A 15,503-nucleotide genomic window follows, 5' to 3' on the forward strand; every position below is an offset into this window, starting at 1 on the left:
GATTTCTCAGATGAAAGTGTTAGGAATCTGCGAAATAATGGAATTGCATCTAAAAGAACACAAAGGCTAAGAGGAAGTGAAGGCCAGAGGCCAGAGCTGTTGGCAATAAATACACAGACAGCTGGAGCATAGCACATGTACATGTGCTTGAAGTGTATTAATAGCAACTGTTTTTCAGGAACTCATGAAGTTCATGTCACTCTTGATCAAATTTCAAGTAAACACAAGAGCGCAATACATTCCAAAGCAGAAAGTGGCAGAATCGCACTGTGACAGTAATATGGATGAGGGGTTTTATTAGTGGGTCCCTCAGCAAACCTGCAGACCAACAACTGACAACAAATTGGGCAGTGTAACCAACTCAATGTGCTGATAGGAAACTTCCAAGAACCACTCTAGCTCAGTGCAAAACACTCATAGCACAGCTGTTAGTGACTGCATGCGTTCAGCTGAACGTCACAGCGTGCTTCTTAGAGATGGCAAGGAGCAAGTGTATGGAACAATGTTACGGTGGCAGGTACAGAGCAGAAACAGCCCGATACCCTGACTGAAATGATGAACTTTTAAACATCAGGAAATTAAGTAAACATAACCAGATATTACCCATTTCTGAGACAAACGTGACAGTAAGAAGCACAGTCCTTCAAACTTACAAGAATGCGAGATGGAGGGATAAGAATCAGTTCAGTATTCTCCAAGCATAAAAATGCATTGGGATAACCCGCCGCATCTGATGGGATCTCAGTGAGAAGTACAGCACATCTCAGTCCCAAGCAACAAAAAGTTAAAATGACCCAGCCAAGTTTCCAGTGCTCCTCAAAAAGGCTGAACATCAAGGAAGCCAACATCCAGGGATGCTGGAAAAATCTCCAGTGCCACCTCTTCCTCCCAGTGCCAGTACTGGGAAATGGACAGGAATGCTCCTTCACCAGTTGTTCATGGTGGTCAAAATGGACTTTCACGGGTGATGGATGTCATGATAACTAGGAACAGGCTTCAGACTGCTTAAAACAGTGGGTGATTTGGCTTTTGGTTTTCCTTTCATCAACGAGAAGGACACAAAGGTGGCTTGAAGCCACTCTGAAGTATTCCCCTGCCTCAGATTCACACCGTGTTTGCCTCAGCAAAAAGCAATGATGAGGCCAGTGGAGCTGAGAGCAAAACGTATAGCAACAGGGGAGCAGAAGGCAATGAAATCACAATAGTCTGGCTTACTGCAATTCAGCTTGACACAGATTCATTTGAATTGAGCATGAAAGATAAAATCTGCTGTAAAACAGAAGGCCAGTACCAGGGGGTTCTTAAAAACTCAAAGCAGTTGTTTAACATGCTGAGCAAAGGTTTTGTCAAGCTTTGCAAGGAACAGAGTGGCACAAAGCAGCTGGAATATGAGTCAGAATAAAGGGGAGTTATAGTCAAACTGAACATCGCCTCAACATATTAATACAAATGCATTGTGCTCTTTGTAATGTGAACAAGGATTAATAAGGTTAATTCTCTCTACTTTAAAAAGAAGGTAAATCAAAGCTAATAAAATGAACAGCACAGAAGTGGATGAAGGGACTCACTTCATCCTCTCTCAAGGCACTAGAATAACAAGTCACCCAAGAGACTGAAGGGTAAAAGCTGAAAACTCAAAACACAACTCACCTGTGAAACTCAGTGCCATAAGAGGATATGGCAGCCAAGCTAGATGATTTATGTTAGTACAGGGACATATATCTGTTCTTAGCAAAGGAGTAGTATGTTTACACTGAGAAGACCCTGGTTCTAGTCTGACTCCTCCACCAGTTGGGTGTTACAGGCAAGTTTTGAAGTCTAAGACTCCCTATCAGCAAATACAGAGATAGCTGTACTTCTTTGTGAAGGTATCTGGATTCTACTGATGAAAAATACTGTATAAAATAGAGATAAAATAAGAGTGCCTGCTCTCACTTCTGGGTACATGGAACAATCTCTAACTGCCTGGCTGGATCAAGAAACCTGTTTACAGATGTAGTTGCATGCAGTTAACTTTTACTGAGGTTTCTACATTGTACTGTGAAGTGCTGGGCCTGACCCAGATCACAGATAGGCTATTGGGGCACTGAGCCCCTGACCTGTGCATGTTTGACTTTGCCCTTAAGTAATTATTGCTCCTAGACTGCAGAATGCGTATTGCTACGTGGGTGGTGAGAGCAGCTGTGTATCCCCCAAGCCAGCACAGAGTTATAATCAGCAAGTGTCTTGCTGCTGCTATTTTTCCCTGTTGATGTCTCTAAGCTGAAGAGATCCCGTCACAGGAGATAAAGCTGCCCGGAGGCCAAAAATCAGGACAGGTAACCACAACCCCACCTGGAAAGCCATGGAGTTAGCTACAGCCAGAAAGATCCGCAAAGGCAGCTTGGCTTTGTAGGAACGGTGACTCCATAAGCGATGTGCCCCTGCTGTCACACCCAGGGCCGTCATCAGGAAACAGAAATATGCTGAAAGACAAAAGACAAAACACAGGATGTGCCGGGGGCCTACTGCCATTATTTTGCTTTCTTTGATGTAAAGATGATTCTTGCCCCTGCCTGCTGATGCCCGCAGGGACACTCAAAGGCAAGGCTGGGCAGACAGGAGGTGAGGATCTCAGCCCAGCTCTGCCCTGGCTCTGTCCAGCAGCACCTTGGCCACCTCATTTCACCTCCCGCCCTTTCCCACTTAGACAGTGCTGTGTTTGGGAGAGTTTAGCAGTACTGAAGCACTACGCCATGACTTATTTACGCTGTACGTCTTTGCCAAATACAGTGGAGTGGAGCTTCATTGTTCATGTCAGAAGAGCAGCAACAACTCTTCTAACGGGATACTGCCTGCCTCCTCAACAGGTCTTTGCTTGAGTTTGATCTGTCTGCTAACTGAGGAGGCCCCTGAAAAATGGTCTGCCATAGTTTCTACAATAACAATTTCTCTTATCATTGGGAGCTTATGCCTTAGTAAATAAAATCCACTAGGAACAGAGTGTTAGAGCTGCTCCTGTTTTGGAGGCAACAAGGAGAAAAGAATTACATAAACCCCAAATAAACCGGGCCTCTTAAACTGCTCACATTCAAGCTATCCAGCGGTCATGGTATATACACTCTTTATGCCCTCCCATAGGAACGGATTATTTTACATACTATGTCTAAAGATACCTGCTTATTTTACAAGTGTAAAATTAAAACCAGAGTGGATTCAAACAACAGGAATTTCAAAGGACAACCTCAAGTGAGTTTGCATGGTCTAAGGCAAAGCACTGTTTAGCTAGTGCTCCATGGCACCTGAAACACACAGGCATGTTTAGGTTTTTAACAGCCTATTTAAAGTACTTAAGTAGAGTTTTTTGAATTAAAAAAAAGGAAAATCCTGTCTGTGAAAGAGTTTTCTACTTCTGTCTACTTCCACACAACAATCTAACCATCAGGGAGCCCTGATGGACATGCAACAGCCAGAAAGGAATCTATAATTGGTTCTCACAATATTTAATATAAAACATCTACCTTTGCAAAAGGAAAACGAAAATATGCATACGTAGGTGGTATCTACTCTGTACCTCTATTAGATCTAAAGTCATGGTGCTTGAAATTACAGGGTCTAAGATAAAATACAACAGAAAGGGATCTGGCAAAATAATGGTAACCCTATTTACTGTCCAGTCTAAAGAAGTAAATGAGACCTTGTCCACTTTACTGGTAGATCCATTAATAACAGATTTACCCCAACTATTTCACATTATGTACACAGCCATAATTCCTTTCATTTCCCATGCAGCAAACCAAAGCCTTTCTCATAAAAGGCAACACAGTCAGAATGGCCCTAATAGAGATGAAACCTCTCCAAAACCAGCTTTTGTTATCATCATTGAAGAGGTAATTCCCTTCTTCAGCAGGCTGCAGTGTCCAAGCTGCTCCCAGGAAAGGCTAATAGGTGCAGGTAAGTGCAACATGCTTAAGTCTATCGTTCAGTTCAGACTTCTGCCTGCTTTCTGAAGGCAGGTACAAAATAAAAAGCCATGCCATCCTCTCCACGTTATTTACAGATCTAGCTTTGTAATTATCAGATAAGTAAACATGCTGACACCCTGACTAACTCTCACTCTAGCTTCCTCTGCAGTCTTGCAGCTGTTTGCACATATCTTACAAGTGCAAGTTCTCAGACTCCTCCTATAGAATTATGGAACACCTATTCTGCCATTTTCTATACATGATATTAAGCTGTGTCAGTCTGATAAAGCAGAAGTGTGGCAGAAACATCATTAAGTAAGCCCTTCCAAATTGCCCAAATGACTATAATTATGAGAACATACGTATGACACTCCAAATACTGACTTTATCCAGCCAACATGAAAATACTCAGGTTATAGCCTTGAATCATTGTAAGAACACATTGTCTATGGGCTTTATGTCTGGAGCAACTGGTTAGCCTCATACTAGACATAAGGGCTGAATCCTCCACCTTCACCATCCTTTTCATTTCAGGGGACTTAGCACTTTCACATGAGTCTTTCAGGGGATTTAGCACTTTCATCTCTCATGAGTCTTATCTCAAGCATATCATTAATGAAGCCAGAAGTATTGCCCCAAATAATAGTTTGCTTGGCCTCCCTTCTCACATACACAGGGATTCTTCTGCCACTACAAAGCAAAGAACAATTTTTTTGACCAAGCGCTTCCCCAGATACCTATCTTGATCAATTGTACAAAAACAGAATTAAAGGTAAGTAGGTACAAAGGAACACATGCAACATCACAGTACTATTGATTTCTTTTTCTGTCCAGCGCAAAAGAGAGGGAGGAGGGCTTGGGTGAGACTCACCGATAACACATGGGCCAGTCAAACAGTTGCACTGAATTCAATGGATTTATACCACCTGATGATCCAGCTTTCATGCTTTATACAGCTCAGCTTAAGACAGACCCCAAGGGCCACACTTTTCACTGACACTGCTCCATAACATCCAACATGGCAACAGAATTTTGAACAGTATTTTTGGAGTCTGGAGACTGTCTCGGGATGTTTAAGTGCCACCCTGTGTCCGTACCTTTGAACAGCACCTTCCAGCCAAGGCCCTCACAGAGAAACCTTCCCTTGATTTACACCACAACCACTTCAATGGAAGTCTACAGCTGCAGATGAGAGAGGGGTTTACCTAAAACAGTTCTGCAGGAGTCCCATTGCTGCAAAAGGCAGCTCTCAGGCAGAAGGTTTTCAACAATAAGCCGAAAGCAGGCGAGCTGACCTGCGCTTTGGGATAGGAATGGATTAGTGGTGTGTGCCAGCAAAAGGATGGAGGAAGCCTGTTACACTCTGGGTTCACCTGGCACACCAGGCTCTTCAAAACGCTGTGGCTGGGAGCAGTCTGGCTCGCCCCCGTGGCTCTGCAAGCGGACGGGGAGACAGGCCAGCCAAGAACAAGAGCCGGACTGCAAACTCCTCAGGTCCTCAGAGCCTCCCAGAAACATGCTGTATACACTAAATGGGACTTTCCACAGATTCTCCCAGGCAGTAAACCCAAGACCCTTTTCAAGACCATTGGGGAACTGCCAGACGCAGTCCACTCCAGTGACTACCAGCTGCATAGAGCTAAGATGGCTGGGGCTCATACCCACACAACACTTCTATTTTTTGGCTTTGCAGGGGAGGAATCATAACAGCAGGAATTTTCCTAAAATAAATTCTGAGGGCTGAAACATTTCTGGGAAAAAAAGAAATATCCAAGAGTCTGGTGACCAGAGCAGAAACAAATTCTGTCAATCAAATGCACTGCATAGTGAGATCGGATTTCTGTGACTCTTACAGGAATTAGGGTCCCTGAAAATGTTACTTGGACATCAATTCCCAATGTATAAATAGCTAAGAAATCAAATATTTACAGGACCCAAGCTTTCCTTTGCAGAATAAATTATGAGCTCAAACCAAAATCAGGTTATAATTAATGTAAAATCAAAATCAAATGGTTTATGTACAGTAATGATAGCTACAGTAACTAAATGAGAAGAGAACCAATACTTAGCTACCTGTCCTTTTTTTTTTTCCATGAAACACATAAAAGAGTTACACTGTGGAGAAAAGCTCTGTTAAAAGCTTTATTTATATTGAAAATTCCTCTTAGATTTGTAATGAAAGAGATCGCCTAAGTAATAATGAATAAAAAAGAACCCTGTAGGTATTGCAAAAAATGTTGGGGGGGGGGGGATGGAAGGGAACAACAGATAAGTACCAATAAACAGTCTGGAATCCTATCACTTTAACAATACCTTAAAAAAACAGTTAAGAACTAAATACATAAGGAGGAAAGAGCTAAAAATGCCAAATTAGTTTTCTAGATTTGTAAACTAATTCTGCAATTAAGATGACTTTTCAAAGCTAAATCACACACACAGAATGAAACTGCAGCATTTCAAGCTTAACCTCCAAACGAAAAACTCAGTTGCGCTATTTCTGTGTCTATGCGTTGGCTTCACACACGATCACAGGCCACCATGAGCACTGGCAACTCTGAATTCAGAGCACAGATGATAATCCTGTTGAGGAGACATAATATACCGCTTTTTCTCCCCTAGCCTGGTGCTGGAGAGCTGGCAGAAGCAAAGCACAGGAGAGGGCTGTGCTGGAGCATGATGGAGGAAGCTGTCAGCAAACGGCGATGCTACGAAGGAGGCAACAGCAAGCTGACAGCATCCCAGCCCCTGAACGATGCCCAGCCACCAGGCCAAGAGCCATTCCCACTCGGCTGTCCTCGCTGGGAGGCCAGGCCAGCCCCCACACTGACTGCACAGAGCGGGCTGCTAGGAGCAGCACGGAGAGCAGCGCGAAGCACACCTCGTGTCAAACCATGCCTGCCCCAGGCCCTCTGCTGTGTGGCAGCCTGTCCCCCTCTGGCAAAAGGACAGACAGCTCAGACCAGGTCTTGCGGTAGTCCCCAGGCAAACAGCCCTCTGAGAGGCAGCAACGTCAGCTCTTCCCCAGTCCCAGCCAGCACAGAGCTGGCAGTGCTGCATGCTCAGGTGGCTCCCAGGGGATGCTGTGTCTCCAGGCAGAAATCTAAGTCCTTTCCTTTTGCTTCCCCACTCTACTCCCAGTAAGGCACCTGACGGCATAGCTTCTCTGCTCTTCACCCCACGGCCCCGTTCTCCCGTCTTCTGCTCCCTCTCGCATGCCATACGGCACACAGCTAGGACAGCGAGCAGAAATGCACACGACCATCTTTCCACACAGTCTCTTTTCCTCTTTTGGTGTTGTGAAAAGCAAGACAGAGATGTGTAGCTCACAGTTGCATATTAAAGACAAAGGGAGAGGAGAAGGATCCTTTCAAGCCATTTTCTCATCAGTTGTGCTGACCTCAAAGGAGTTTTACCTCAATCACGGATTGAGAGCACTGTGGAGCTTCACTGAGCCTCTGGCCCAGAGCCATCTCCCTAGCATGTAGCAGAAGTGTGCTACTGGGCTGGGAACGCATCCCAACATCTATTCTAGAGCTCTACAGTCTGCAAGGATAAAAGCGTGCTTTGCATCTGCAGCAGGTTTCTCTTCTTTTACCACATGTAATCCCAAAAGCAGTTTCCTTCTCAGCATCAGTTCTTGGTTACTCTCTTAACCATGAGAATTCATACCCACTCTGTTAAATCCAAATTCCCATGTTATTAGGCACATGTCACCCTTGCATACCTCTGCATCTTCTGAATACTGCAGCATCTTGCAGCAGGGAAGTCCACAGGTCTGCAGGGCCCTCTGGCGCTTCTACTGACGCTTCTGCTACAGCAAGATTATTTTTTTCCAGAATGCGCTCAGAACAAAAGCAGAATTATCTTTCCTCACCCACAGCATGCTGCAGGGTTCATGCACACAGACACGAGGAGCTGGCTCAACGGAAATACCTCAACACTGTGTGTCATGTCTGGTTACTCCCCAGAGCAATGGCTAGCTTGGCTCTGAAGAAAGCCCCAGATTTACACAGCTTTGGAGGACCTAAGCCAGCTATGGTTTGGCCTTGAGTCGCTGTCCATTTAAAGTGAAGATAAGAGGTGCTCTAGCTCCAAACAAATCAGGTTTTTCTCCCATTCATCTGAATATACTGGCTTCAGGATAGCTCCCTAGCAATCCTGGCCTCCTGACCTCCTTTTACAGCCCATGGTGTCTACTCCCTCCAGCCGTGCTGGTGGCAATGCTTGGGGACACACCCACAGCTGTGCTCAGCTCAGCTCTGCCAGTCTGGGCGCTAGTTACGGCCGTGCCTTCATCTCTTCTTCAGCTCGGCCCTCCAGTGCAGGGGCTCTCAGTGCATGAGCAGGGCTGCTGCACTGGCCATGCAAGTGTAAGACCAAAAAGATGCAAGCAGGTTTAGGGGCTTGCTGCAGGTCTGGTAGACTCACCTCCTGTTCTTCACTGGTTTAGGATTCAAAGGTGACTATGACCAGCAGCAACTCACTGTGTGCAAGTCATGAAATTGCAGAGCCTGAGCAAAGAGCTCTGCGCTCCACAGGACTCAAACACTCAGCTAGAGCAGCCTTTGACTGGATAGTGAATCAGGATTTATTTCAAAGATGGACAAATTAATTGACTAGAGCAGAGATTTTAAGTGGGTTCCATCTTACTTCTTCCAATTCTTTCTTCTTTGAGAACTCATAGTAGAATTTTTCTCTTCAACTCAGGAATTTTACTTCTCTCTTTTAATGTCTCATAAACCTCCCCACAAGCTCTGTAATACACAAGCTACACTTTAATGGAATAAACTGGTGTAAAATGCCTCCCCTGCAACCAGGGCTCCACCATATTGCTCCCTTGGGCAGGCACCACACTTCCCTGCTTAGTGCTGCAGAAATGAGCTCTGCACAAGCATAAGCACCGACAGGAGCATTTCGAACCAGGAGCTCGCTCAATAGAGCGGAGCTGATACAAAATGCTTTTCAACTGGAGCAAAGGAAGAAGCATATAGGAGGAAACAAAGAAGAAAAAGAGGAAAAAGGAAAACAGCAGCGAGCCTGTGCAAAAGGACAAAGGAGAGAACCATACCACCATGGTGCACAGGGACAGGGAGGGGGTGCAAAAGAGAAAATACACTTGAGGTTAAACTACTGTGCAAACAGGGAGCCAGCAGGTTGCTAGGCTCCGCAGTACACTGTGCCTGTGCACAGATGCTATTTATGGGAATGTGCCAGAATCAATAGGCAGAAGATTTTTATTCAACATCCTTATTAATGACCTGAAACAAAGGCAAATAGCATATTAATTACAACTGCAGATGATGCTAAATTTGGAGCAGCCGCAAGAGAGCAAAGAAATGCAAAGAGATTCATGCAGAAACAGGGAAAGTAAAGCTCAAAATGAGATTCTGCCTAGATAGAAAAAGCAAAGAAATATAGCTCAGGGGGCAATAACTGCAGACAAGGATATGCAATGAGAATGAGATCCTTGGGGAAGCGGTAGCCTGCAAGGAGGATCACCAAACGCAAATAAAATATTCTGAGCTTGCAATATGATAAGGCAGAAAAAGACATTAATATGATTTTGAACTGCAGGCACAGCTATCATGTCACAGTCCAAGACAAGCGATGCAAACTATACCAGGCAAGTTGTTTAAAAATGCATGAGAGGGGAGATCAACAGCATCACACATTTGGGCCACCTCTTTCAGAACAGCTCATCATGCCCTCCGCACAGCTAGACTTCCAAAAAAGCACTACTATACCAAGTGCCAAACTCAAATGAAAAATCTGTGTATCCAAGTGGCCAACCTCTTATGAGGATATAGGGGGATACTGCCACAGTCTGTAGCAGTTTCAGTAGCATCAGGTATTATTCTTAGTTGTAAGTAGTTCCTTTGCTCTAAAAAGAAAATTTTCAACCTCAGCCTCTCTGCTGTATGCTGAACACCAAAATTAGAAGCCCATCTCTTTCTGAAACCTGCAACAACCTTAGAATAGTGATTGCACATTTACATCAGTGAACCTAACAGATTCCAGTTTGGTTCTGACTTTTACCTGGTTTTATATGTCTGTGTGTGTGTGTGTGTGTGTGTGTGTGTGTATGTATGTATGTATATAAAAAGGCAAATCAAGAAATCCTACAAGCACTGGGTTCAATCTACACATCTGAAGAGAGAATATTGGCTCCTGAAAGAGAAGAAATAATTGGACATCCTTCGCAAGCACAGATTACAAGATGACACTATCAGATAGCACCTACCTGCACATTGCCCAAGTCAAGCGTAATCTAGTAACAGAACAAACTGCAACCATCTCAGTCATCACCACCTCTGAGGGATATAACACCAGTTATAAAAACAGCAGTTCTAAAACTAAATCAATTACATATGCACAATGTTGCTAATGTCAATATGTAAAACATGCTTTATAATACGGAATAATGACATGTAATCATTCCTGTGGGAGAGGAACACACAGAGCTTAGCATTAACTCACATCCTTTGCTTGCAGTTCCTTCTTGCGAAGGCAAATATTCCCTTACCTTCTGCAGGAAGGTGGAAAACAGCAGGGCCAAAAGCAGGAAAGACAAACAACACTTGCTCTGCAGCCCCTGCCAGTCTTACTGGTAAGCACCTTTCTCATACCTGGCTGAAAATCTTGTAGTTCCTTGCAAAACTAAGGGGTTTGGACACTGCATTCAAACACAGCAAGATAACCACTTCGATGTAGGACCTGGAAACCCTACATCCTCATAGTTCAGTCTGGGCAAGTAGAATCAAACACAGATCCGACCACAGCCTCATTTTTCAAAGATATTTTGGGATTAGGCAAGTTTTGCAAACACTTGACCTTGCTTTCCTGTTACAAAATGTAACAAATGTTTTTCTGGTCCTGACATAGCAAAGCACTGACTCAGCTTTGAAGTCAAATAATTAAAACTCTTAGTTTAGGCAGCACAACTTTCTGCACAAAGTGACAGGAAACTAGAGCAGGAACTTTAAGACCACCTTTGTCTCATCAGTACCAAAGATGAAAACAACATGTGGAGGAAATCACTAAATATTCCAACAACACAGAAGGCTCATCTAGCCCAATACTTTTTCTCCAATAGCAGTAAGATGAATTTCTACTCAGAGAAAGAAAGTAGATGGGGTTCGCAGACTACGGTCCATTTCTCTTGCCATCTCCCAGCACTCACAACCTTTACATTAGGGAAGTCAGGGGGTTCATCCCTGCCTAGTCATTTTCTGAGGCGGTTTCTACAAGTAGCTCTGCTGCTGCTACCTTAACAATGAGACACAGGTCAAGTCCTGAATGGGCCCAGGGGAGGAGGGGGCGCAGAAGAGGGGCTTCGTACTGCAAATCCCACTACATGACCCTTAGCATGGAGACAAACTCTGCTGTGATAGAACAGAGCAGGAAGAAAATGCAATGGGATCTTTTTTCTCTTGGGATCACTTGTGTATGGAAAGAGGCCTGTGTGTTCAATGGAAAGATACACCTGAGGGACAGAGTGGAGTCTGCAACTGTGGAGTCTGCAACACTGACCTACATTTTAGTCTTCAGGCTGACATTAGTGAAGAATGTCAGTGCACATGCTGTATCACGAGACCTTACTGGGATGCTGCATGCCTAGCACATGGAGCAAAGCTAACCAGGAGGCACGGGCTGGGCCAGCACCAGGTTAGGCCAGCAGCTTCCACTAGGAGATGAGCATCATGCCATGCCATGCCATGTCATGTCATGCCACCCCTAGGGGGGCCTGGCTATGCATGTGGCCTGGAGCCACCAGGCTCTCTGGAGCTCCAAGCTCAGGAGTGTGACTGAGGGCCTCTGCGAAAGCCTGACCCTGAGCCTGCATGCACCCTGGGCCTGGGCAGAACAGGGCTGAGGGTAGCCACTGGGAGAGCTGGAACTGCTGCTGGAGATGGCAGCTATTCTCGTCTGATGCGTACAGACCAGAGGAACCATGGCACAGGCTCCTGTATGACGAAGCCAGGTTACTGCTCACACAGCACCTCCAGGCCAGTGGACATTAAGACACCATACTTTGCTCAGAGTACATGGAAAGGAAATACTGAAGCTGGAGAGTGCCTCAGAACTGCTACCATACCTTTTCTTACCAGGAGGGTGACAAATTTTTTTAATCAAGAAAACCCCCAAGGGTCAAGGCCTTCGTCTCACACCTTGTTCCGAGGATGTCAGCCCCACTTAGTCCTGCATTGGTGCAAAATCCCTGTAAAAAGAGCTCAGAACAAGACGCAAAAACATCACTTTCTCCTAGGACTAGCCCTTGTTACTGACACTGACCACCCTAACATGGACTTCAGCACCTGGTGTCCCCTGATGGCCTCAAGTCAACAGGCAGATAATCTCATCCAGGCCTAGCAGACTTTGCTTCAGACTGCTGAGCACCTATTCCATCACCCCGGAGCGCCCCATGCAGCAAGGACTCTTGCAGGTAGAAGGATAATCATTTAGCATAGAAAGTTGAGCGCTCATCCTCACAAGGAACAGGGAGGCTGAAACCTGTGCTACTCCAGCTATAAAAATCCACTCTTTTTGCACCTCCTGTTGGCATCTATCTGATTTCTGGCAGCAACCCCCTTTCTCCCAAGCTCTGTGTATGGCCTGTGTGCATGGCTGCTTCCAGCACAGCCCAATGCAATTCTGCACAACTCCATTCACATCCCGCAAAATTGTTTGTCTGCCCAGAGCGTGCTTCCTTGATTAGTATTTTAGGCTTTTAGTTGCAATCATGGCTAAAACTGTGCAAGTAATTTAGCTCTCCAGACTGCCACCATTTTGAGGACACTTCCAGAAGCGTACAGCACCCAAGTTCTGCTGGAAGCCACACTGCCAGACGATGACATCCCCAACACTATGAAATCTGACTCATTCCCAACCCAGATGGGAGAGTTTGAAGTTACATTCAGCAAAGGTACATAAAGTTTTGCAGACACTCTGGGACACCACTAGTGTCTCTAGGATTTCACAGATCTGGAGGGCAAAATGTTATGAGTACAGAAGAGATTAATTTCTCAAAGAACATAACTCTAGTGACTTTAATGGCTATGAAAGCACATCTTTTGCTGGGGAAGCAAAATTAATAAACAAGGGCTGCACTTTACCTGTAGACATAAAGTTACATTAGCTGCAACCTTCTCAACAACAGGCCAGCTGAAAACAACGGATCTTAGACATGCTGTTATAGGATGAAGACATCCTGTGATATGGCACTATTTGGTAGAAAGTCTGGCAAAGATGTTAATCTCTGAACAAGCCAACTTGTCCCTCCCTTTTCAAGGAGGCTGGAGAGGTGCATATAGAGGGATGCCACAACTTGATTTATTTATAGAAGTATCAATTTGAAGGCGAAAACAAGCAGGATGTGCATGTAACGTCTGAATCTACCCACTGGTAACTTTGCCTCTGTTTATTCAGTCAGGTCAAAACTGCTTGCTAGGAGATTTTCATAATCTAGTATAAAAAACTCCAGGTCTTCCATCAGGCGGCAAGAACTGCACGAGAAATACAAAGGGTTAGTTGTTCGAGCACAAAGGCAGTGTTGCAAAGCTAACTGATCACCATAAATAGGTAATTGGCAGAACCTCCATATCCGTATAACACTTTTTTTTTTTTTGCATTTTAAAAATTAAATTACATCTGCATATCCTATATCTACCCTCTGTTCTTCACTTGGGGGTTCTGCTGTTATTCATTGGTAGAGTTAGGACTAGTGAGCGAGACTAACTAATCTGACCAAAGCAGGGAAAGCACTTGCCCTAAATTAATCCTCAATGAAATCAAGAAGAGCACTTGCCATTCATTTCAGTAGCTGCATTACTGGGCCCAGCTGCACTTGGGTTTCTTCTGAACACTCCAGAAATCCTCCTCCTAACTAGCCCCACTGACAACAGCTGAAAATTCTCCCCAATTCAACATCAGGGCTCACACACAAAACATTTTAAGTAACTTCATTTCACATTGCCTGGTACCACAATATTTTTTTTGTACTACAACTGGATAATACTACATTTTTTGATATCTTTTTTGAAATGCCGTGGCTGACCTCAAGAAGAAAGAATGAGTTAGACCAATACTTTGTCCCTCCAAAAATCTCATTTAAAACACACCGATAAATGCACTGATGGCAGGGCCAGGGTTAACACTCAGATCTCTAGTATACTTCTCCACCTCCATCACTCTCCAGTACAACCCTGGAGAAAAAAAAACTCTTCCCATACAGAAGAGATGTGAGGAGCAAAACCACTGCACTTCATCTATATCACCCTATCAAGAAAGTCTGACTTACTGACCTGGAACTACATTTACTAAGGAGGGAGAAAATTCCTACTTCAGTCTCTAATTTGCTGCCATGAAGAAATGCTGAATTAGTGCTCTGGCCTGGGGGTCTCTAGGATGTAAACACTTTTTGCTAGTGGACACAGTGAAATGGCCAACGAACTGTTCACTGAGCCCTGCTGAACTATCAAAGGTTGGCATCAAAAGGACCTTGGGCTGAATTCAAACTAGCAGTTGAGAATTAAAAAGCACCGCCACACAGTAGGACCAGTTCCTCAAGCCACCCACTATAAAGCACATGCCAATCCTCACAGGGAGCAGTGCATTCATGTGAAAACTAGACGTGTGAAATCTAAGGCCAGAAGCAGGTTCATCTAAAATTAGATCTAAACGTCCTCTGAGCTGCTCTCAAATGAACTGAGAAAGACCCAAGATGAAACATACCAAAGGGGAAGCGCAGGTTTAGAGCTGCAGAAAAAAATGACTTTAGTGAAGGCCCTTCTCCTGCAGTCCTGTACCGTCGCGGAGGAAGTCCAGGAAAAGCCATCTGTCGCATTCTCTTGGCCCAACCATCACCAGGTCAGTGAAATCCAGGCTCCCTCTGCCTGGATGCACATGCCTGCATATGCATTTTCAGGAACAAACCCCAGAGCCAGGCCTTTTGGCTGAATACACAAAAGACATTATTCCGGTTGGAATAGCAAAGACGTTCACATTGACAACTGTGGCCAATGTAACATAAATAACGCCAATAGAGCAATGTAAATCACGGCTGGCAGCAAACATGCCAGAGAATACTAAAATTCCCCTAGGAAGCAAATACAGATTCCTTGAACTCACCAGCAACTGAAAACTGCCCTAAGATGCTGAACCATTTAGATGTATTTTTAGATCAAAAGAAAAAGCCTAAAGATACTTTGATTTCCCTGAAGTTTCTGACATTTCTGTGTAGCATCTCTCAGCTCAGCCAAATCCTGCATCATCACAAAACAATCAGCAGATCTCACTTCTCTCCCAGTGACCTCACTGCTGTCCTCAATCCACACACTGGCTCCAGTGGTTTTTAAGTGCTCTAGAAATGCCAGCAAAGAAGTAGCTCCAATTTTGTCTCTTTTTTCAAGGACAGATGGAAAGAGAGCACTTAAGCCAATAGAGCATGGAGCTCCGGAGACGTGCATTCAGCACACAGCTCTGCCTCTGGGAATGAGGATTAGTTATTTAGCAGCCCTGCGGTTCAGCAGCCTAAGCTTGCCTGGCGCCCAGCTGTTTGCA

General features: G+C 44.7%; 1 protein-coding gene across 1 annotated transcript in view; it reads right to left on the reverse strand.

Annotated features, from left to right (window-relative positions):
• SCD5 (stearoyl-CoA desaturase 5) overlaps positions 1-15,503 on the reverse strand; it is a 38,415-nt gene that overhangs the window by 11,107 nt on the left and 11,805 nt on the right. Inside the window, exon 2 of the mRNA XM_062574975.1 lies at positions 2,335-2,465. Coding sequence (XP_062430959.1) covers positions 2,335-2,465 — 131 coding nt within the window. The remainder of the gene's footprint in view (positions 1-2,334; positions 2,466-15,503) is intronic.

Source organism: Rhea pennata, chromosome 4, assembly GCF_028389875.1.
Source record: "Rhea pennata isolate bPtePen1 chromosome 4, bPtePen1.pri, whole genome shotgun sequence".
Taxonomy (NCBI): Eukaryota; Metazoa; Chordata; class Aves; order Rheiformes; family Rheidae; genus Rhea; species Rhea pennata.